The 24,342-nt window shown below is 48.0% G+C and overlaps 2 protein-coding genes across 2 annotated transcripts in view; one reads left to right on the top strand and one right to left on the bottom strand.

Annotated features, from left to right (window-relative positions):
- Positions 1-3,628: 3,628 nt before the first annotated feature.
- Positions 3,629-9,476, bottom strand: LOC134610305 (uncharacterized). The gene is made up of 2 exons (XM_063453250.1): positions 9,437-9,476; positions 3,629-4,833 (listed from the first exon to the last, which is right to left on the bottom strand). Exon 2 carries the CDS (start codon positions 4,793-4,795, stop codon positions 3,920-3,922), a length of 876 nt encoding a protein of 291 aa, XP_063309320.1. The 5' UTR covers positions 4,796-4,833; positions 9,437-9,476; the 3' UTR covers positions 3,629-3,919.
- A 13,133-nt stretch (positions 9,477-22,609) lies between these two features.
- MYBL2 (MYB proto-oncogene like 2) overlaps positions 22,610-24,342 on the top strand; it is a 32,978-nt gene continuing 31,245 nt past the window's right edge. Inside the window, exon 1 of the mRNA XM_063455666.1 lies at positions 22,610-22,742. Coding sequence (XP_063311736.1) covers positions 22,723-22,742 — 20 coding nt within the window. The 5' untranslated portion in view covers positions 22,610-22,722. The remainder of the gene's footprint in view (positions 22,743-24,342) is intronic.

The raw sequence follows: 24,342 nt of genomic DNA on the forward strand, positions 1-24,342 counted from the left end.
ACATGTAATACGGCGCCTCCTGCAGGCCATTTTACCCCCCAAGCAAGCCTTAAGTGGCCATTGAGAAAATGTTCTGACTAACAAGAGCAGCCGCGGCCCCAACAACGACTCAGAGAGATCTCCTGGTCTGCTTCCAAAACCAGGGGGATAAAGTAGCGGTAAGGCAAGCCACGCGAAACAACTCACCATACCAGTTTGAGGACATGCAGCTCTCCTATGCAGACCTGTCGGTGGCCACACTAGCATGGCGGTGCTCGCTCCAGCCCTTCACGACACTTCTACGTCAGCACAAGGTCCCATATAACTGGAAAGGGCCCCGAGCGCTCACGGTCCACCACGAGAACTCTGTATCCACCATCCGGGACATGCAGGGGGCTACGGAATTCACATGAACTCTATGCCCATCGTTGAGAACCGCACCATCCAGCATCGGTGGCCCCATTTGTCCCCAGACGGGCCGGTACTGCGGCTCACACAGCAGCCACCACCTGATGCAGCTACAAGAGCCGACCTGCCTGCAGACCTCTGGTCCTCAGCAGAGGCCATCTCTCATCCGCTGAACTTGTGAATCTTAAGAGGTTTTTTATGCTTTACTAGTTTTCACAGTCAAGACAACCCTCACTACTGCTAGCCATCCAACACACAATCCTACATCACACTTAACAGCCCCCTCAAATGCCCGTGTACAACGTATAACACTACCCCCCCCACCACCACCCAGGGTAAAAGGGTACACCTAAGCAACACTATCTCAGGGTATTGAAGCAGCAACCTAAGACCAAACATAGCCAAACTACCCCAGGACGACCTGGCACACTAATTACCATTATAGACACGGATAAGCTCCAACCCCAAATCAGTTTACTGTAATTTTACTACAAGTTTAACATACCGGACCCAAGGCACTAGTATACTACAGTATAGACACGGCAAAACATGCTGAAATGCTATATCGCCCCCACTGGGCACCTGCTCTATTGGGGGACACTGGCGCACATACGGCCCCACGAAACCGACCAAACACTAAGACAGAACCCACTATTTTAACTCTAGTGCCGGCTGGCGAAAGCGAGGTATATACATATTGGAGAGACAACCCTGCCACCCCACAGACCAACTCCAGTTTACCCATGACTCTCACACTCCAAATCACATACGGTTTATCTAGGCCAGGACTTAGACCATTAGTTGAAGTTAAACATTTTTAATTATATACGCTTTTTTAAGCGGAATGCCAGCTAAAATAGCATGTTTAATTCTGCACTAACTGATGAAGTCCCACTGGCATAGCGGAATATATTTGCTTCTACCAATATCATACTAAAATGTGCATTTACCTCAGTGCCATACCTGTGACATACAATGTTAATGTGATACTTGTTTATGCTGTTGTGACACCGTATATTGTTTTTGTTACTCCATGCACAAAAAAAAATAATAATTCACTTTTAAAGGGATAGTTTAGGCACCATGACCGCTTCATCTAAATTAAATTATGGTGCCAGGAAGCCCCCAGGTGTACTCTTAAACCAGAGCTTTCCAAACTTTTCATGTTCGTGACACTTTTCAGACATGCATAGTTTTATGACAGTTCCGAACGTGTTTCGACCCGATCCAGCATGCTAAGTATACATGTATCATCTCTAACTCTCTGGCCTCTGTTCACAATATAGTAATGTTTTATACCCCACCTCCTATAGACTACTCATTTGAGCAGGGTCCTCTTCAACCTATCGTTCCTGTAATTGTCCTATTTATAGTTAAATCCCCCCTCTCATAATATTGTAAAGTGTTATAAAATGGCAATACATACATATGTTGGCTCTTCTGACCCTATATGCTGTTGCTGGCTTGCAGGGAGCTCTTCCCCCAACCCTTCTGTGTGTGTTGTCCCCCGCTGTCTTTGTTTCCCCTCGCTCGATGTAGCGTGCTAAGCAGGTGTCTTGTGGTAAAGTAGCTTGTTTCCCCTACCCAATCCGACAGGAAGCACTTTCTGTTAAACCAGGTAAGGGAAACAGAAGCTTCTCTAGGGGGAGGGGGGGGGGGGAATAAATGGAATAACTTCAATTTTTGAAGTTGGTCCCCTGTTGGGGCTAGACTTTTTGGCAATTATATTTGTAATTTGGGTTAGGACCTTTAACTGCCTATGTTGACCCACTATTTGTCGCAATGTTATATTTTTGTGGCAGATTCGTTTTGACAGTTTGGGCATTGTCTAACCTCATGGAAAGCCACTTGCTAGACACAATTGTCATTTTTGTCCAAAAGAAACCTCTTGCATTTCCTCCGTTAAATAGTTTTATCTGATGCAAGACTGCATTATTAGATTCAAGTTCCACTTATGAAGTTTGCGTGAGGATAGTTGTGATCTGCATCTTTTGACTGTACGTCTGCCCACACAATTCCACCTTCAGCTGGTCCAACCTTTACCATAAACTATTGCCCCCAATATAGTACACTGGCATCTAGTCTGTTCAACTGCCAGTACAGTAGCATTATACAGGGACTTTTTCTCTTGTCAACATTACTACAAGTACCACTAGGCACATAATTTAAGTCCTGATGGGTCACTCCCTTGCTCTCTGGTGTCCAATCTCAACACATAAGTTCCCCAGTATAGCACATGCCCCTTGTGGTAGCAGTGATACACCCGCCCCCGCCCCCCCCATCCCATTCTAAATTTCATAACATCCTATGTTGGGAGGGGGAGAATGGTTTATTAAAGGGACCTCAAGCTACCTAAAATGTTTTACGCTGCGGTCAGCCAATTGGTCCTGTTACTTCCTGGTATGGGTAGCTCATTGGATCAAAACTCAAGAGGCTGCCTTTGCTCAGCGCACCTGCTTTGCAAAGACTTCTCATTGAGCTGCATTGGGAAGTCTGTGCTTTGACAGCTACATTAAAACTGGGCAGGGCTTGTAAATGTTTCAGTCAAGAGAACTGCAGCAGGTTTTGCAAGCTATCTTGTGGCAGTGAAGGCAAGAAAATAGGTTCTCTTTTCTGCTCCATTAAATATCGAGATTGCATTTACTGGAGAGAAGGAGCAAGGAATTATTTCACGGGATTTAAGATACAGGCAGCCAGAGTTGTCAGTTCGTTGTGTACCTTTCAGTCATCAAAAGGTGCCCCTCTCCAGTCTGTCAAGCTTTGTGCTAAAGGCCCCAAAAGTAGTCAGTGAAAGTCAGAAATAAGATGGGGACTTAGTCATACGAATAACCAGTCAGTTAAGTCATTACTTTCTATACAAGATTCCCTAAAAGGTTAACATGATACCACAAGTCTATGTACTTGCAGTCTACGCACTACAAAAGTAGTCTACATCAGCCTTGGTTGTGCAATTCTGGCCACGTGTGATCAAACAGCTGACGCAACAAAACATTGTCCTTTGCTGGAGGATTGACAAGTACTTTATAAAATTAATGTTTAACATTGGTGTCATTTCAAAGAAAGTGAACTAGAATGTATTATTGTCATTACCCCATAGCAGTGAGAGCACAACATCCATTATAGAGTTTTATTATATATTTTATTAGGACAACAAAACATAGAAAAAAAAAAGTCATAAAGAGTATAAGATTCTACATTTTTATACATAGAAAGAATTGGAATGTATTTAGTTATAGGCAAGACAACTGCAAAATAGACCCTTTGTTTCAGAAATAACTTTTCATGGGAGATTTCTTGTTATATAATTTTCCCCTTCTTTTTAAAGACCGTGTTCTGCGTAGGATAGCCTTTAGAACATGGGTTCTCAAACTACGGCCCCCCAGATGTTGCTGAACTAAAACTCCCATGATTCTCTGGCTATCTATGTAATTCAAAGAATCATGGAAGGTGTAGTTCAGCAACATCTGGGGGGGGGGGGGGGTCAGTTTGAGGACCCATGCTTTAGAAGGTAGAAGCTAGACTAAGGATTCAATTAGGGCCCACATGCAGCCACTGTCCCAGCTGGAGAGTTGGGTCCAGCTGTAACCTCAATTTGCCATTCTCGACCAAGTTCATCAAAAGAAAATGCTGATAAATTTAAAGATCGTAGTGGTGGCACAATGCTAGGAATAGGGATTTCAGAGGCACTCAACTGCCGTTGATATCGGAAAGGCTGTAGATAGGAGCGTCCTATATCCTTATGTGTTGCACCTACCCAATGAGGTGTAGGAGTAGCAGTTGCCTGGGCAGGCAAAGGTGGCTCACGATCAGAGCTACTTTGAAACCGCAAGTCAGAGATTGAGACATCTAGGGAAGGAGTACTCTCTTCTACTGCTGAGTTTATTTCAGAGAGCTCCCACATTGGTGGTGCAGACTTTTGTAGACCAGCTGCACTAACCATCAACTCAGAATCTTGTAGCTTGGAGACTGGGTCATCTGCAACCATAGTATCAGAGGTCTCAAAGTTTTGTTCCTTTTTATAAGGGGTGGACACCTTGGCACCATAGAAGACCTCTACAATGGAGTTGTTGAATTGGGTTTGAGGTTCAGAAACCAAGGATGAGAGTTCAAAGACTGTACTATCTGGGTTCAATGAAGACCTGTTTAGAAGGGGCAGATTTTCTTCCCCACCTAGCCAAGGCTTTGCTCCTCCACTTATCAGTGGTGTTGACTCTGAAACTTTGAGTAGGTATGGAGACTCCCCATGCTTTGGACGTATCCGGTGGTCCCACTGCTCAAGCTGAGCAGGACAAGGAGAGGAACTGTTTTGTGCTCTAGCAACAAAACCCATGTCCATTATCTCAGTGATTGTGAGATTGGAGGCGGACATTACGAAACTGACTCCACTGCTATCCCAGCCAGAAGACATCTTTATTGGTCTTTGATTCTTCAAGGTTACAAGGAAATCTAGGAATAAAGAGAAAAAAAAATATTATAAAGAATAATTTTGCATACAGCAGCCTCCGCATTTGATTTACTAATTTATTGAAAATCATATCTGCAGCCAGTCTTAAGTAATGCACATTATTAGAGTAAAAAAAAACAAAACCTAAACATCCTTATTTTGGTTCAACATATTAGGGTCATGCATGCCACCAGTGGCCTATAGCTTCCTGACCGATCAAGCTCGTTGTCCCATTTATTTGCTTTTCTTGGTCAACTAAACTATGTTGAAACCCAGTTCCATGCAGAAGACCTAGTGTATAGTCTGCTCTTCATTCTATAATTCAGTTTTTTTTATTTATTTTATTTTTAACACCAATTACAACACTGAAAAATATTACTTTGATGTACAGTTATGTATACTTTGTGGCTCTGTATGCAAGATATTTGTATAATTGAAAACTAGCTTTGCACTCTAACTTCCCAGGGGGAAATAAAAATAATCCCGGATTCGCACCATCTTTTAGAATCCGTTCTTTTCTGATCCATTTCACTTTAATTCACAAGACACAGCAGGGACTATTTTTTTCTCATGTATGTTTCCTACAGCTGATAAATGTGACAAGATGGAGCTTAAAGGGACACGAGTCATCCAGACCACTTCAGCTCAATTAAGTGGTCTGGGTGCCAGGTCCCTCAGATTTTAACCCTTCAGATGTTAACATAGCAGTTTCAGAGAAACTGCTATGTTTACATTGCAGGGTTAATCCAACCTCTAGTGGCTGTCTTCCCGACAGCCACTAGAGGCACTTCTGCGACGCTGGATGCGAAAAAAAATTGCATTCAATGTGGAGAACGTCCAATGCTTTCCTACTGACTGTTTGAATGTGTGCGCGGCTCTTGCCCCGCATGAGCATTGCGCTCCACTCAGGAGCTGACGTCGGAGTGGGAGGAGAGGTCACCAGCGCCAAGAGAGCCCGGCACTGGATTAAAGTAAGTAACTGAAGGGGTTTTAAACCCCTTCAGCGCCAAGGTAGGGGCCCCTGAGAGTGGGGGGGCGAAGGGTTGTGTTTTCCTGACACTATAGTGATCCTTTAAGGCAAGCTCTACTTCCTCTGTCAAGCTAACAAAACCGTGACTATGCCACCATTTGTCAAGTGTAGGAAAATACATAAGAGAAAGCAATGGACAGATTCTGAAAGAGGGAGATAAGAGGAAATAGAAGAAAGTTTGAGGTGACAGACTAACAGTGCAGATGTGTCAGCATGATGGCTGGCTGGGAGTTATAAGCAGTTTTAATTCAAATGTCATTCATTCATTAACCCAAGCAGGACAGACTGGGCTGCAGTGGACTCTCGTTGCCGCTGCATCATTAAAAAAAAAAAAAAAATATGTTACATGTGAGCATGTATGTGACAGTGTATGTCTACATCCCAGCATGTAAAACGCCAAAATTACACGCAAACAACCTTGCAATCAAACATATCCCTGTATTAAAATGTTAAACACTACACACAAAAGTACACCTGCATTTAAAAACTACATACAAACACAAACATTACATCACTGCATTCAAGTGTCAACAGTATACACAAATGCACTCCTTCATATCCAAAAAGAAAATCATGATTGCATTCAAAATGTACAAAACACTGCAAGGATGGGCAATAGTAGATCTCCACCTGGCTTAGCATCGTGGGAGTTGTAGGACAGATGGAGGACACATGTTCCCCCCCCCCCCCCCCCTTTACCAGGGCCCTCGCTACATTAGTTCAGTATTAAAAACAGTTTTTAATGTTTTAACCAGTTGCTGAACAAAGAACTGCGTCAGGGTACACCAGACATTAACCACTTCAATGAGATGAAATAGCCACAGTACCTAGCGTGTTCCTTTTGATTTAGGAAGATGTACAGATTATACACATTATCTGAAGCCACACATTGCATGACAGATAATCAACCTCTTAAAGGAACACTATAGCGTGAGGAATACAAAACAGTGTCTGTTTAGGTCCCCATTATCAGCCCTCTTGCACTTACCTTAGCGGTCCGACAATCTGCCAATGCTGGGGTCTGGCGAACCACCACTCCCACATGGCATGAGGCTCCAGTCAGCCTCATGGGCGCTGTGCAAGCATGCCGGCACCAAGAGCTCTAAGCAATAGAATTCAGCACACATACCTTTTGGGCGCGTGGCTATGCTAACCACACCCCTAACCATAGAAAATCCCAATCTGCCCAAGGCACATTGCCTTGTTGTGGTTCCTAGTGTCCCTTTAGGTATATATTGGTGACCCGGCTTGCTCTCAAATATTCGGTTTTCTGGTTCCCCTGACTCTGCTTTGTTACCCGTACTTTTGTATTTCTGGCTTCTTCCGATGTTCCTTGAACTTTATTCTATATTCCGGTCATTCTAAGGACCGGTTTAGGGACCTCCTTTCGGTCTCTATTCTGGCAGATTTTCACTCTGCCTGTTTGGTTGTACATTACACCCAGCCCCTCTAAGCAGTGAAAAGGTTATTTCACTCACCCTTTTCCCCATGCAGGTCTAGTCACGGCTGGCCCCGCCTAACTTCGCCTCCATGACTGGGATCAATGATCTCCGCCAATCCAACGCTTTCCCATAGGAAAACATTGGGAGGCTATTGCACAAGCGCAGCAAGACACCACACCAATCAGCATCTCCTCAAAGATGCATTGCATAAATACGTCTATGGGGAACGGTCAGCAGCTCCATGTGAAGCACCTCTAGTGGCCATCTGAGTGACTGACACTAGAGGTATTCCTATGCACCAATGTAAACACTGCCTTTTCTCAGAAAAGGCAGATTTTTACATTGAAAAGCCCATAGGGACAGGCTATAGACACCAGAACCACTATATTTAGAGGTACTGGTTCTGGGGACTATAGTTCCCCTTTAGGATGAACAAAGGAATAATTCCATCATAAAAAGAGCCTTTAGAGAAATGGAATGTTCCACTCACAGTCAGGGATTTAGTGAACCGCAAATGTCAAATAAGCAGGAAGTCAGAGTTCTATGGAACCAACCATTACATAATATGGGACAATTATTAACCAGGTCTAACATAACTGGGAATGTCATGCATAAGCTGGTGAGGGATAATTAAGCTATTAACTCTTTAATAAGCCATCACAAAGACTTAGAGCAGACAGAAGAATACCAGTCTTCAGGGAAACCCTGGCCAGTCACTCTGAAGTGATCCTTATAGAGTACCAGTGTTCAATCAGGAAGGCCAGCCATAATGTAGTGATAAACACTTCTCAAATTACCAGAATGTAAAAGAGTATTATACACTAATCTGTCACAAATTTATATCAAAAGGCAAATTCTAGTAAAAATAAAGTTAAGCTGGTAGAGTTGGAGAATTTCTTAAACTGCTACTTTAGCCCATAATTTGGAGACTGACCTTGAGAGTCTGCCCATTCGCTCCCACAAAGGCTGGCATAAACATACAAAAAAAATAATGAAAGACTGCATCAAATGATACCTACCCACTTTAATTCATTCAGGATCTTTACTCCCCCCTAATGCACAACTTTAACAGAAACTGGGGTTTTCGGACCATGACAATGATGTAAACAGACAAACGCACGCACACGCACGCACGCTCAGTCATGGTCAGTGAAAATGGAACAGTCAGGATGTTGAGTCGCAGAAATTTATGTATTGCACCTGCTTTTTTAAAGAGTCACTGCAGAACCCTTAACCATGGTATGGATTTTATAGACCGGTCACATACCAGATTAATGCACAAGTGAATAGCTTAGTAAGAGTTGACAAGTGTATATTGTATGCCAGTTTACATTATTGTAGGAATCTCTTTATATAGTGTCACCTTCACTGTTTTACCGGTGAGGTCCACCTATACACCCACTGATTAAGTCTGTATACGTCAGGATCATCGAATACATAACTGAAATGGTCATGGTCGCTTGCCAAGATCCAAAACTTGGATGAGAGAACTGTGTGTCAGAGTCCTGTGTGGTGTATAAAGTCAGAGGCAGATCTAGTATGAAGAATTATTCACTAAACTCAATTAAACAAACCCCCCCCTTTTCCCACCCAAAAAAATAAAATAAATAAAAACCCAAAACGTTTGCAATATGGAACCCTTGGTTAGAAGAGACCACTGGCATTGAGAGTGACATGGTATATATTTAGAGACTGATCAGTCAGCTTATTTATCTAGTTGCCAGGGAGAGCTAGACACCATGTTTTGTCTATTTCTTGTGTATTATAGGAATATCTTGTTGAAATAGTTTTGTGAATACATTATGTGAGCAGATTCGTATATGTGGCAGTTTGTAAACTAAATATACACCACACTAACCAACCAGCAGACCTGTCTCCCATTTATTTGCAGTTACATAGCTGAAAAGAGACTTGCGTCCATCAAGTTCAGCCTTCCTCACATTTGTTTTTTGCTGTTGATCCAAAAGGCAAAAAAAAAAAAAATCCCCAGTTTGAAGCACAATTTTGCAACAAGTTAATAATGTTAAGTTATTATAATTTGTATTACAAGCTGTGGATGGATAACTTGATTTTTTTGGAAAACCTTCATAACATACCAGATAAAGCTGACGATAAATGATTTAACCCCCTTACCTTACACACGTCTTTCTTGAAACAAGATTGAGCAATACACACTGTGTCCTTATAATGCATATAGGTAATTAACTAATCACAGCTCCTGTTCCCTATTATGTGACTACAACCTTTCTTTAATTAAAGACCATTAAGTATAGGTGCAAGAATGCTTGTTTACTAAACAATGGATAGCAATAAATGGGAAACGAAATGTTAAAATGTAGGGTAAAACAGCCAAGCAGTTACTACAGGTGAGTTGGAGAATTTTACCAAATCAGCAGTTTTGATCTACATTTTGCAATTCTGTTTCAAATCACAGTAATTTGGTGTTTAGTGAATAATCCCTATTTTATTATGACAACACTGCTTATTATAGCAAATATGGAGTATTACATGAACAGTAAACTCAGTTATTGATTAAAGTGTTTCTATAATGTTTGGAATACAAAGTTTAAAAAGCCGTTTAAAAGTTTTTTAAAAACTGCAATAATTACATGCTAAGAGTTAAAGGGACACTCTAGGCACCCAGACCACTTCTGCTCATTGGAGTGGTCTGGGTGCCAACTCCCACTACTCTTAACCCTGCAAGTGTAATTATTGCAGTTTTTTATAAACGGCAATAATTACATTGCAGGTTTAACTCCACCTCTAGTGGCTGTCTATTAGACAGCCACTAGAGGTCACTTCCTGGGTTCTAGCACAGGAAACCTGTGCTAGAGCGTCGCTGAATGTCCTCATGCTGTGTGAGGACCTCCAGCGTCGCTCAAAACCCCATAGGAAAGCATTGAAATTATTTTTCAATGCTTTCCGATGGGGAGACGTAATGCGCATTAGGTCCCCTCGGCCGGTGGGCGAGATCAGTCTCGCCCACCGGCCGACGCAATGAAGAGGAGGAGCGTCACAGAGGCGGAGACAGCGACGAGGGACATCGCCGCTGCCTCAGGTAAGTCACTGAAGGGGTTTTCATCCCTTCAGTAACCGGGGATTGGGGGCTGGGAGGAAGAGGGACCCTCCAGTGCCAGGAAAACGGATCGTTTTCCTGGCACTGGAGTTTCCCTTTAAGGGTGATGGGAGTTTGCACCCAGACCACTTTAATGAGCTTAAGTGGTCTGGGTCCCTACAGTGTCCCTTTAATTTACTAACTTAATATTATTTAAAAAATTAAATGTCTCTATCAACCAGAATTAGATGTGAAATGTTATGTGTATCATTCTTGCTAAATTTGCCTATACAATTTTTTTGTCTGTGATTTGCTGCCATCTCAATTAAAAAAAATATTTACAAAAAAAATATAAAGTAAACAAAATTGAGTGAATTAAAGTTCCAAAAAAGGAAATTAAAAAAACCTGCAAATATCCACCTTAAAGTAACGCTGTAACAGTTTTATCTTATTAAAGTGGTTCTAGTGTTTGTATTTCACTGGCATTGCCCTTCCGTTCGGTGTTAAGCTATTTTTAATGGTTAAATATTGAACAAAATTCCACAGCAGACTGTACCCTCTGCGCTGCCCGGGCCAATGAGGAAGCATTTGATGAAGCAGCAATTGGCGGTGTGATTGGCTCAAAGTGTACGAGCTTATTCCTGTATGTGAACTGGCATGGCTAAAAATTTGTTTATTCTCTGCAGGGACTTGATCTATACACCAAAACTGCTTCATAACGAAAGTTTTTTTGGTGCCTATAGTGTCCCTTTAAATTTGAAATTCACTTTGATTTTACTTTAGATTTCTCACTTTAGTGAATAACCTTGAAAGTGTTTGTGAATAGACTGAAACTTACCTGGATCTGCCAGGCACTTATAGTCTTTTTAATCTCTTTGATATTGCCTTGGTATGCAATACCACTAAATCAGTCTGCTTTAGCTGTATAACATTTTTCATTGCCGGTGAAAAGTTGCACAAAATTGATATAAGTAAATCGAGAACTTCTGCTTCATTGGAATAGCAAAGACCAGGAGGACCAGTGGGCCCAGGTAAGTGTCAAACTGTTCACAAAGACTTTGACTCCTTGACACCATAACCACTACAGCCATAACCACTAAAATGGGCTGTAGTGGTTATGGTGCTTTAAGTGTCCCTTTAAGTATTGCTTTTTTTAAGATTTTGTTTTGTTTTGTTTTTTAAATTTTTAAAAGGGAAGATGGCATGCACAGCAACTGTTCATGGATTTCCTTGTTACTGTCTGTGAGGAAAGATACATTTAATAGCAGAACTCAGATTTATTCTGACTGCGGTATTCTTAATTGGTAGTAAAAAGATTTGTGCAGCACAACAAAATAAAATAGAAAATAAATCCTCAGATTCCCTGGGCCCTGCTTAGCACGAATCAGCAAAATCTAGCGAACAGCTGGGAAGCTAAAGATATTTATTGGGCAGTGAAATAAAGCAAGACAGTTTACAACAAACTTTTACTTTCCTTTAGAGAAGCTGACATAAGCTTTCCCTTGGATCACGGTAGATCATGGTTAGTTTAAAACCAGTGTGCTGCCAGTCACTCTAAACAGTTGTATTAATTGTTCTGAATTATAAAGAGTTAAAATATGATTGGTAAAATTCAGGCTAGAGTATTCAACCTGTGATTATAGCTAAATTGGAAAATATTTGCAGATCTGTTACTTTTGCCTAGATATTGCTTTTCTGTTTTCATTTCATTACATTTTACTGGTGAATAATGCCCATAAACTGTAACGTGTCTAATGCAGTCTTTAAAGGGACACTATAGTCACCAGAACAACTACAGCTTAATGTGAGCATAATCATTGGTGAGTATATTATTATATGCAGGCATTTTCATGCAAACACTGCCTTTTCAGAGGGACACCTCCAAGTGGTCACTCCTCAGATGGCCACTGGGGGTGCTTCCTGGCTTAGTGCTGCACAGTAGGCAGCACTGCCGTTCAGCGTTCCCATGCTGAATTTTCCTCATAGAGATACCCCGCCCCCTTGCTGATTTTAGCAAATCCCATGCTTTCCCTTTGGGAAAGCATGGGATTGGCTAGAAAAAATGGACAATTCTGATTATGTCACCAAGGGGGCGGGGCCAGCGCCGGCAGACCTGTTGAGAGCTGAAAATAAGGTGAGTTTTAACCCATTCTGAGGGGTAAAGGGAGAAGAGGGGGGTAAGCCACCTAAATGGTAGGTTTTCACACATGTTTGTGTTCCTGACCCTATAGCAGTGATGGCGAACCTATGGCACGCGTGCCACAGGTGGCACGCCGGGCCCTTTCTGTGGGCACGCGGCCACAGGTCCGCCATCACTGCAGAGTAGGCACCTGCCTGCCCGAAACGGCAGGCGCCTACTCTGCTTCCGGTTCGGGAGGCAGGGGAAGGATCTGTGATGCTGATCCCTGTCCTCCCGCGCGATGCTTTGTGGAGCGTTGCCGAGCGTTACCATGGCAACGCTCCACACAGCATCGCGCGGGAAGACAGAGGGTTCAGCATCACAGATCCCTCCCCTGCCTCCCGAACCGGAAGCACTGCCTGCCACCACCGGACCACCAGGGATGGCTGTGTGTCCCCCCCCCCCCCACTTCATTAAAGGTAAGAAGGAGGGAGGGGGGGATACTGACACACAGCACCCCTACCCCCCCCAGAAGTACCCTAACCCCCCCCCATCTCCCCAGCACCACCCCTAGCCCCCACAGCACCACCCCACCCCCCAGAAGTACCCTTACCCCCCACAGCACCCCCCCCCCCAGAAGTACCCTTACCCCCCACAGCACCCCCCCACCCCCCAGAAGTACCCTTACCCCCCAGCACCACCCCTCCAGAAGTACCCTTACCCCCCAGCACCACCCCTATCTCCCCAGCACCACCCCTACCCCCCACAGCACCCCCCAGCAGCACCCTACCCCCCCAGAAGTACCCTTACCCCCCACAGCACCACCCCTATCTCCCCAGCACCACCCCTACCCCCCACAGCACCACCCCTACCCCCCACAGCACCACCCCACCCCCCCCAGCAGTACCCCTACCATCCCAGCAGTACCCCTACCATCCCAGCAGTACCTCTCCTCCCCCACAACAGTACCCCTACCCCCCCAGCACCCCTACCCCCCCTCAGCAGTACCCCTACCCCCCCAGCAGTACCCCTACCCCCCCAGCAGTACCCCTACCACCCCCAGCAGTACTCCTACCCACACACAGCACCCCTATACCCCCCAGCAGTACCCCTACCCCCCCACACAGTACCCCTACCCCTCCACACAGTACCCCTACCCCCCACACAGTACCCCTACCCCCCACACAGTACCCCTACCACCCCACACAGTACCCCTACCCCCCCACACAGTACCCCTACCCCCCACACAGTACCCCTACCCCTCAGCAGTACCCCTACTTCCCAGCAGTACCCCTACCCCCCACACACAGCACCCCTACCCACACACAGCACCCCTACCCCCCCCACAGCACCCCTACCCCCCCACAGCACCCCTACCCCCCCACAGCACCCCTACCCCCTACAGCACCCCTACCCCCCACACACAGTATCCCTACCCCCCACAGCAGTACCCATACCCCGCCAGCAGTATCCCTACCCCCCAGCAGTACCCCTACCTCCCACACAGCACAGAACCCGTCTCACACACACATACAGAACCCCTACCCCACGCACAGCACCCGTCTCACACCCACACAGCACAGCACCCGTCTCACACACACATACAGCACCCCTACCCCACGCACAGCACCCCCCTCACACACACACACAGCACCCCCCTCACAAACACACACAGCACCCCCCTCACACACACACACAGCACCCCCTCGCACACACACACACACACACACAGCACCCCCCCAAACACACACACAGCACCCCCCCCAAACACACACACACAGCACCCCCCCCAAACACACACACAGCACCCCCCCAAACACACACACACAGCACCCCCCCAAACACACACACACACACAGCACCCCCCCCACACACAACACCCCTCACACACACACACACACACACACACTTACACAGCACCCCTCATACACTTACACAGCACCCCTCATACACACACACAGCACCCCTCACATACAACACCCCCCCCCACACACACACACGCACCCCCCCCCCCCCACACGCAATTGCCGTGTTGGCACTTTAAGGAAAAAAAAGTTGGCATGTATTGCGGTTTGGGCACTCGGGCTCAAAAAGGTTCGCCATCACTGCCCTATAGTGTTCCTTTAAGCATGTATTTTTAACAGCTTTTGCCATTAAATGGACACTCCAGTCACCATAATAAATTCTTCTAAATGAAGTTGTTATAGTGCCAGGAGGCCCCCAGACACACTCCTACCTTAAAGCGACACTATAGTCACCAGAACAACTACAGCTTATTGAATTTGTTCTGGTGAGTAGAATCATTACCGTCAGGCTTTTTGCTGAAAACACGGTCTTTTCAGAGAAAATCAGTGTTTACATTACAGCCTAGTGATAGCTTCACTGGCCACTCCTCAGATAGCTGTTAGAGATCCTTCCTGTATCATGGCTGCCTAAAATGCATCCAAACATTCAGTATCTCCTCCCTCTGCATACAGACACCGAACTTTCCTCATAGAGATTCATTGATTCATCTCTATGAGGAGATGCTAACTGGCCAGGGCTGTGTTTGAATTGTGCTGGCTCTGCCCCTGATCTGCCTCTTTGTCAGTCTCAGCCAATCCTATGGAGAAGCATTGTGATTGGATTAGGCTACCACTTTGGATGATGTCAGCAGACAGCTTGTTTTTCTGAGGGAAACCGCATGCAGAGCTACAGCTTCAGGCTTGAATACAAGTAAGATTTTTTTTTTTAATTCTTTATTTTTCAGTGCAAAGTATGGTCATTACAGCATTCGTTAAAAGGAACTTATACAATTTGTGTTTTAGCAGGGTCACAGTACATTCTTGCACTATTTTATTTTTGTAACATGTTTGTGTAAGCCTTGATCGCTATTGTGTCGTCCCTCTGTTCTGAGGTGTTTGAGTGTGGTGTGTTCTAGCTGATCTATGGGTGCGAGTCGGTGTGCTGTGGTTGCTCGTAGAGGGTCCTATGGTTTGTTCGTTCAGCCTATGGGCTTGTGGTGTAGCGCGTTATGTAGCCTCTTCGGTCGAAGGCTTATGGGCTATGTTGTGTGAGTCCCGGGGAGGTGTTGGGTATATGAAGTACGCCTTGTTTAGTTTGTAGTGGCTCCTGACCATGGGAGCTGCGGGGGGGGGGGGGGGAGGGGGAGTGGGGTGGTGAGTGTGTGAGAAGTTTGGCGGTTGCCTCATGCGTGAATGTGGTGGGATGCTGTTGTTCCCCGTTATGGGGGGTAGAGCGCTGGTTGTGTCCCCAACCTTAGGTGTGATTGCATGTGTGTCTGCAGTGCCCTATTATTTGAGTGGGTAAACAGTTGCATGGTCCTTGGTATAGGGTATGGGGGGGAGTAACTGGGGGAACATTGGGGTATATGTAATGTCCTGAGCAGACAGTCCCAAGGTGAGCTTAGAGACCGGCTGGTGTGGCTGGCTGGTCTTCGGCCGGGCTGTTGTCTTATGTTGTGTCCTCGCTGGTGCTTGTTGTATTCTCAATTATTTATATATGTTAAATAGAGGATCTCTTACTAACTATATAAAATTATGGCTAAGATATCTGTATGGTTAGCCCTACTAAGTTCTATGCTTTAAGACATTATAGTGGTAAATAAGGGAACCGCCTGCGGTTACAGAAGGGTGTTGCATGCACCGGGTTCCAGGTTGACGTTGAGGTGAAGGCTCTCTGTCTCGTGGTGTCCGGTAGCTGTGCCAGTCCCAGGGCCGTTAGGAATGGTACAGTGTCTTCCATAGAGGTATTTCTGGATATCGTCAGGGATCCGTTTGCTCCCCATCTATAGCTTATTTTAGCTGATTGAAGCTGGCTGGTCACCGGTTGGAACGTTTTTCGCCACAGAAGGGTAGTTTTACTGAGATCTTGGTAAAACGTCAGGGAGGATTCCTCGAATTGCAGGGGAGTTTTGCCCTTGAGCGCTGACATTATGAGTATTTTATTGTGTGTTGTGGAGCACCTTAGTATCACATCTCTTGGTGCCGTTGTCGATGTCCCCTTGGGCCCTGGTAGGCGGTAGATTTCTTCAAGATTAATTTTTTTGGCTACCGCAGGGGACAAGAGGGAAGTCAGTAACCGTCTGGCATAGTGAGGGAGCTCATCTGCTGTAACTGCAGTTGGGACACCCCATATCTTTACATTGGTGCGGCGGTGACAATCTTCCATTGCTGTGATGTGTGAGGTGACAGCCCTTTGGTGAGACCATATTTGTTGGACCGAAGTCTGGAGTTCATGTACCTGTGTCTGGACGCCTGCTATGTCCCTCTCCGAGGCCTGTACCTGGTCTGTGATGGCCTTCATATGATTTTTAATTGGAGCTAGTTCGGCAGCAAGTATTTTGTGAAAGTCCATCAATAGTACCTTTAGATCTTGTCTGGTCGTTGGTGTGGTGTCAGTGGGAGCTTCTGCTGGCTGCAGGTGAGTGGCCATCGGCCCCTCTGCCCCTGCTTGCTCGTTTGGGTTAGTGTGGCCTTGTACCAGTGGCCTGCTGTGCGGACTCCGCGGGTGTGGATTGGAGCTGCATGGGCCTCTGGAACATCGTTCCGATATCTCTGTGCTCCACTGCTGCCGTCTTTTGCGAGCGGCGACCCATCGCTGGCATGTGGGGTGAGGCCTCCGGTGGTGCCTGGGGAGAATAGTCGTTTGCCCGTTGCCGGAGGAGTGCTTCCAGGCTTGGCAGGGACAATGTGGGGTAGGCCCCGGTTTTCTGTTTTCGTCCGGGTTGGGCCTTTGGTTGAAAAAATGGCATCTATCGCCTGGGGGGGTATTGGGGGACGTGACTGGCGGGTTTTGCGGTCCGTCTGGGTTTTCGTTTTGGATTTATTTAGGGGTTTTGCACTGTCGTTTGGAGGAGCTTGCATGCGTGGCTTCCGTTCAGGCTGGTGGTTGAGCTCAGCCCCCTCGATTTTTGCTATATTTATGTAAGGCATGAGGGGCCCAGGGAGGCTAGATGGTGGTTTTAACACTATAGGGTCGGGAATACATGTTTGTGTTCCTGACCCTATAGTGATTCTTTAAAGGGGTTAAACCGTTCTCGAACGGTAGTTGGATGGGAAGTTAGTGTCAAGGTTGGGCTTCTTTAGGATTGGGGTTACAGTTGAAGGTTTGAAGGGCGATGGAAATATGCCACAGGATATTTCTCCACCTCTCACTAAACTTCTCAATCTCTCTCTCTCCTCTGGCATATTTCCATCGCCCTTCAAACATGCAACTGTAACCTTAATTCTAAAGAAGCCCAACCTTGACCATAACTCCCCATCCAACTACCGTCCTATCTCGCTACTGCCTTTTGCATCCAAGATCCTTGAAAGAGTTGTGTATGCAAGATTGACAGACTTCCTCGAGTCTAAGAAGGGAGGGAGAGGGGTAAGAAGAGGGGGAGGGGGGAGTAAAAAGAGGAAGGGGGGAGTAAGAAGAGGGGGGAGTAAGAAGAGTGGAGAGGGGGGTAAGAAGAGGGGGTAAGGGGGAGTAAGAAGAGGGGGGAGGGGGTAAGAAGAGGGGGGAGGGGAGTAAGAAGAGGGAGGAGTAAGAAGAGGGAGGAGTAAGAAGAGGGGGAGGGGGGAGTAAGAAGAGGGGGAGAGTAAGAAGGGGGAGTAAGAAGAGGGGGAGGGGTGAGTAAGAAGAGGGGGAGAGTAAGAAGGGGGGTAAGAAGAGAGTGAGGGGGGAGTAAGAAGAGGGGGGGAGTAAGAAGGGGGTAAGAAGAGGGGGAGGGGGGAGTAAGAGGAGGGCAATTGCCCCCTCCCCTGTCCGCAGGCACCGTGCGGGCAGCCGGCAGGGGAGGGAGGAAGAGAGGACCCGGGAGCTCAGCCTTCAGCTCCTCTGGGTCCTTCTTGCGCGAGCACAGATCGTTGCCGTGCTTACCACGGCAACGTTACGGCTCTTGCGAGAGTAAACTCTAGCCCTGGAGCTACGGGCTAGAGTTCACTCTCAACCCTGTGACCACCAGGGATTCCTGGTGGTCGCAGTGGTGACAGTGAACTCTAGCCCCATAAACACACTGCCCCCACACACCATACACATTCACACACATTGCCTCACACACACACACACACACACACACACACACACATACACTGCCCACCCATACACACACAGCCCCCCATACTAACATTGCCACACACATACACAGCCCCCTCATACACACATTGCCTCACACACCCTACACATTCACACACTACACCCCCTCACACACACTGAACCTTTCACACACACTGCACCCCTTACACATTGCACCACTGCTCCTATACCCTACTACAGCCTCATATCCCAGCAGACCCCAGGTAAGTTGTCAAATTGTTCTTAAACGGTTTGACTACTTACTCTGAAAGGGGGGCCCGGCCCTCCTGGCACCATAACGACTACACAGAGCAGTAGTGGTTATTGTGCATGGATTATTTCTTTAAATAATCTACAAGTGCCCCAGTAGCCAGCCAGCCCACAGGCCGGCCAGCCAGCCAGCCAGCCCACAGGCTGGCCAGTAGCCAGCCAGCCAGCCCACAGGCCACCAGTTAGGCTTACAGCCTGCCAACCGCAGCCAGCAAGCCACAACCTGCCAGCCAGCCACAGCCAGCAAGCCACAGCCTGCCAGCCGCAGCCAGCAAGCCACAGCCTGCCAGCCGCAGCCAGCAAGCCAACAGCCTGCCAGCCGCAGCCAGCAAGCCAACAGCCTGCCAGCCGCAGCCAGCAAGCCAACAGCCTGCCAGCCGCAGCCAGCAAGCCAACAGCCTGCCAGCCGCAGCCAGCAAGCCAACAGCCTGCCAGCCGCAGCCAGCAAGCCAACAGCCTGCCAGCCGCAGCCAGCAAGCCAACAGCCTGCCAGCCGCAGCCAGCAAGCCAACAGCCTGCCAGCCGCAGCCAGCAAGCCAACAGCCTGCCAGCCGCAGCCAGCAAGCCAACAGCCTGCCAGCCGCAGCCAGCAAGCCAACAGCCTGCCAGCCGCAGCCAGCAAGCCAACAGCCTGCCAGCCGCAGCCAGCAAGCCAACAGCCTGCCAGCCGCAGCCAGCAAGCCAACAGCCTGCCAGCCGCAGCCAGCAAGCCAACAGCCTGCCAGCCGCAGCCAGCAAGCCAACAGCCTGCCAGCCGCAGCCAGCAAGCCCACAGCCTGCCAGCCGCAGCCAGCAAGCCCACAGCCTGCCAGCCGCAGCCAGCAAGCCCACAGCCTGCCAGCCGCAGCCAGCAAGCCCACAGCCTGCCAGCCGCAGCCAGCAAGCCCACAGCCTGCCGGCAGTAGCCAGCAAGCCCACAGCCTGCCAGCCGCAGCCAGTAAGCCCACAGCCTTCCAGCAAGCCCACAGACTGCCACCCAGCAACAGTAATTAAGGTAAGAGGAGCCAACTTGGCCTAGGTATCAGCGAGCTATGTTGTGTTGCTATATTGTGAATAGGAACCAGAGTGTTGGAGAGACCCCCCTCCAGGCCCCATTAGACTACATTGTAGTCTCTAATGGGACCTGGAGGAAATTATTTCTAACACACTCTCTAAAGGACACTGAGATAGCCTCTGCTAGAAAGACCCCCCCTCCATGGCCCATTAGCCCTCAATTGTAGTCTCTACTGGGGCCTCGAAGGGATTATTGCACTTTTGTTCCTTGTGTCTAAAGATTGTGTAGGGTGTGGCTGGAGGCGGGACATGGGTGGCGCTTGCTGCGGAGTATGGGTGGGGCCTGTAAGGGGGCCCTTGATTTATTTTGCCCGGGGGCCCTGAGGGTTCTCAGTCCGCCCCTGTTCCCATATCATTTCTATGCGGATGACACGCAAACCTACCTGTCCTATTCTGATCTCTCCCCGTCTCTCTTGACTAGTGTCTCTGACTGCCTCTCTGCTATTTCTAACTGGATGGCTGCCCACTTCCTTAAACTCAACTTGACCAAAACTGAAATTCTAGTCTTTCCTCCCTCAAGTGTTGCTAGTCCTGTGTCTCCCTCCATTCCGGTAGGAAAGCATAGGATTGGCAGAGACTGTCAAGGAGGCAGAGCCAGCACAAGTCAAACACAGCCCTGGCCAATCAGCATCTCCTCATAGAGTTGAATTGAATCAATGCATCTCTATGAGGAAAGTTCAGTGTCTGCATGCAGAGGGTGGAGACTCTGAATGGTAGTCACACTGTGCAGCACTGCCCCAGGAAGCACCTCTAGTAGCCATCTGAGGACTGGCCAGTGTAATGTAAACACTGCATTTTCTCTGAAATATAATGTCACTGCAAAAAGCCTGAAGGGAATGATTCTACTCACCAGAACAAATACAATAAGCTGTAGTTATTCTGGTGACTAGTGTCCCTTTAGCAAGAGAGTTGGAAAGATTGGCATTGGCCCGAGATTTAGCATGCAAGCAATGTTATTCACTAACTGTGACTAGTCTGGAATTCACCACAGCATTGCTAATTTTGAACCACTATAAACACTACAGCTTATTGCAGTGATGATGGTGTAGGTTGTCACTGAGTGCAGTCCATCCGATCTTTATAGGACAGCTTTTGAGTAGTTTACAAAATATAAAGCTCTTTTGGCATCCAAAGCCTGCACACCCTGCTGTTGGTGAATTAATAGGGAAAGTTCACTACCACGTCGTTTGCGCAAAGCCATCCGTTTGATGGCAGTGAATCCTGCCATTGGTTTGGCATGACAGTCGTAACTGGGGACCCCTATTTGTTTTCTCAGATGTGCTCTGTGGTGTCCATAGAAACGGGACAACCAGAGAAATGTCTTTAATAAGCGCAGAATAAACTCTTCAACTGACACGCTTGTAATGCGCAAATTAAAGGCAAACTATTCAACCTATATTATTATTTATGAAGCGCCAACAATTTCCGCAGCGCTGTACAATGGGTGGACTAACAGACACGTAATTGTAACCAGACGAGTTGGACGCACAGGAACAGACGGTGTTGATGGCCCTGCTCAGTGAGCTTACACGCTGTATGAGAAAACAAACTGCAGCCTTGAATGGAGACATGCAACTTTTGCACTGATACGCTTGAACTGAGTGGGAGCAACAGGGAACAAACCACAAATAAAGGGAGAGAGCCTCAAATTCGGAAAGTATGACGTTTGCCTGCCAGGCTGACTAACCCCCCCTCCCCCCCCCCTTCAGGATTACAAACACCCTAAATGTCATTGTAGTGTTCTGTATGGGCACTCGTTTTTAAGTAGAGGAAGTGTCCATTGTTGCGTTGACAATGCGTTTCATGGCTCCATTGTATTAGTTGCAGTGTTTAGTGCGCCTTTATTTGTAAGACGCCAACATAAACCCCAGCGCTGTATAGTAGGTGGACTAACAAACAAGTATTTGCAGCAAGACAAGTTGGAATAAAGGAACAGATGGCAGTAAGAGCTCTGTACAAAGGAGCTTACAGTCCAACCATTAACTGTCAATCTGTAATGCAGCGTCCTTTAGGAGATAAAACCATAAACAATGGGGGCTACGAATAAAAAGTGGCGTTGTTCTTATGTCGCATCTTCTGTGTGCGCCAATATTTTCCTTCATCTGAAATATATTTTTATTGTTTGTGCTTAAGCGTACATCTTGTGCAGCAAATTTCTGTGACAGGTAAGTATCTTACACTAAAAATAAAACCATTCATATTGCTAATTAGGCCTCCACCTCCCTTACTAATATTAGGAGGTGGAGGCCTAATTTGCAATATGAATGGTTTTATTTTTGCCATTTGCCATACTTTGTGACCCTAATCAGTAGTAAAATCATCAGGGGAAATAAAAGGAGTCAAATCTCAAATAGGAATATAAAATTTCACAAAACACAGATTATTTGGGGGTATTAGAGGAAAGACTTAAAATATATCCTCAGTATATAAAGATAGAGAAACTGTTTTTGCACAGATTAAAATGGAGCATTCACAAAAAAAACTGGCGCAAAAAAACCAAAATGCGCCAATTCATAAACTCCAATGTGTCAAAATACGGTGGGAAACATTCCAAAAAGGTTCTCGGCATTTTCCGGCTGAGATCGGAATCCCGAGTCTCACCCAGCCCATTCTTATTGGATGGCGCGCTTTGTCCCCGCCCTCTGCTCGCCGAGCTGTGATTGGTGGCTCTGCAAGTCCATTCGCGGCCTAGTCCTTGCAGGGCGTCAGTAAACACGACCGAACCCCCTGTCTCTGTCTGTCTCTCTGTGGCTCGGCCGCTGCCGGAAGGGGCGGGTCCTCGGTGCGCGCGCAGCGGGCGGGAGATAGGAAATAACAATAACGCCCGCTATACAGAGTCCCGATCAGCCCTGAAGATGCACCATGGCTCGGCGGGCGCGCAGGTACGGACCGCTCTCCCTCCCCCACATATCGCGGGCCGGGCGCGGGGATCCAGCCCTGTGTCTGGACCCCGCCATGGCCGCCACCCGGGGGGTCACAGCGCTCCCCGTGGTCCTGGAGCCCGCCCTCACCGCCCAGCGCCTCCTAACACACCGCGTACACCGACCGTCAGCCACCACGGCCACCGCCATGGTTATAGTCTGACACCGGCTGCCCTGCCCGCCATAGACCGCTTTCCCGCCACCCCCGGCTCTCACAGACCGCCCATCAGTCACTGCAACTCCCATCACTCCCAGGCAGTCACTGCCACATCCCTCAACCCAGCTCCCATCACTCCCAGGCAGTCACTGCCACATCCCTCAACCCAGCTCCCATCACTCCCAGGCAGTCACTGCCCCATCCATCAACCCAGCTCCCATCGCTCCCAGGCAGTCACTGCCCCATCCATCAGCACAGCTCCCATCACTCCCAGACAGGCACTGCCCCATCCATCAGCACAGCTCCCATCACTCCCAGACAGGCACTGCCCCATCCATCAGCACAGCTCCCATCACTCCCAGGCAGTCACTGCCCCATCCATCAGCACAGCTCCCATCACTCCCAGGCAGTCACTGCCCCATCCATCAGCACAGCTCCCATCACTCCCAGGCAGTCACTGCCCCATCCATCAGCACAGCTCCCATCACTCCCAGACAGGCACTGCCCCATCCATCAGCACAGCTCCCATCACTCCCAGACAGGCACTGCCCCATCCATCAGCACAGCTCCCATCACTCCCAGGCAGTCACTGCCCCATCCATCAGCACAGCTCCCATCACTCCCAGGCAGTCACTGCCCCATCCATCAGCACAGCTCCCATCACTCCCAGGCAGTCACTGCCCCATCCATCAGCACAGCTCCCATCACTCCCAGGCAGTCACTGCCCCATCCATCAGCACAGCTCCCATCACTCCCAGGCAGTCACTGCCCCATCCATCAGCACAGCTCCCATCACTCCCAGGCAGTCACTGCCCCATCCATCAGCACAGCTCCCATCACTCCCAGGCAGTCACTGCCCCATCCATCAGCACAGCTCCCATCACTCCCAGGCAGTCACTGCCCCATCCATCAGCACAGCTCCCATCACTCCCAGGCAGTCACTGCCCCATCCATCAGCACAGCTCCCATCACTCCCAGGCAGTCACTGCCCCATCCATCAGCACAGCTCCCATCACTCCCAGGCAGTCACTGCCCCATCCATCAGCACAGCTCCCATCACTCCCAGGCAGTCACTGCCCCATCCATCAGCACAGCTCCCATCACTCCCAGGCAGTCACTGCCCCATCCATCAGCACAGCTCCCATCACTCCCAGGCAGTCACTGCCCCATCCATCAGCACAGCTCCCATCACTCCCAGGCAGTCACTGCCCCATCCATCAGCACAGCTCCCATCACTCCCAGGCAGTCACTGCCCCATCCATCAGCACAGCTCCCATCACTCCCAGGCAGTCACTGCCCCATCCATCAGCACAGCTCCCATCACTCCCAGGCAGGCACTGCCCCATCCATCAGCACAGCTCCCATCACTCCCAGGCAGGCACTGCCCCATCCATCAGCACAGCT

This window comes from Pelobates fuscus, chromosome 5 (genome assembly GCF_036172605.1).
Source record: "Pelobates fuscus isolate aPelFus1 chromosome 5, aPelFus1.pri, whole genome shotgun sequence".
Lineage (NCBI taxonomy): Eukaryota > Metazoa > Chordata > Amphibia > Anura > Pelobatidae > Pelobates > Pelobates fuscus.

Excerpts from the sequence above, each read along its gene's own strand:
- LOC134610305 (XM_063453250.1), bottom strand. The coding sequence starts at position 4,795 with ATGTCTTCTGGCTGGGATAGCAGTGGAGTCAGTTTCGTAATGTCCGCC.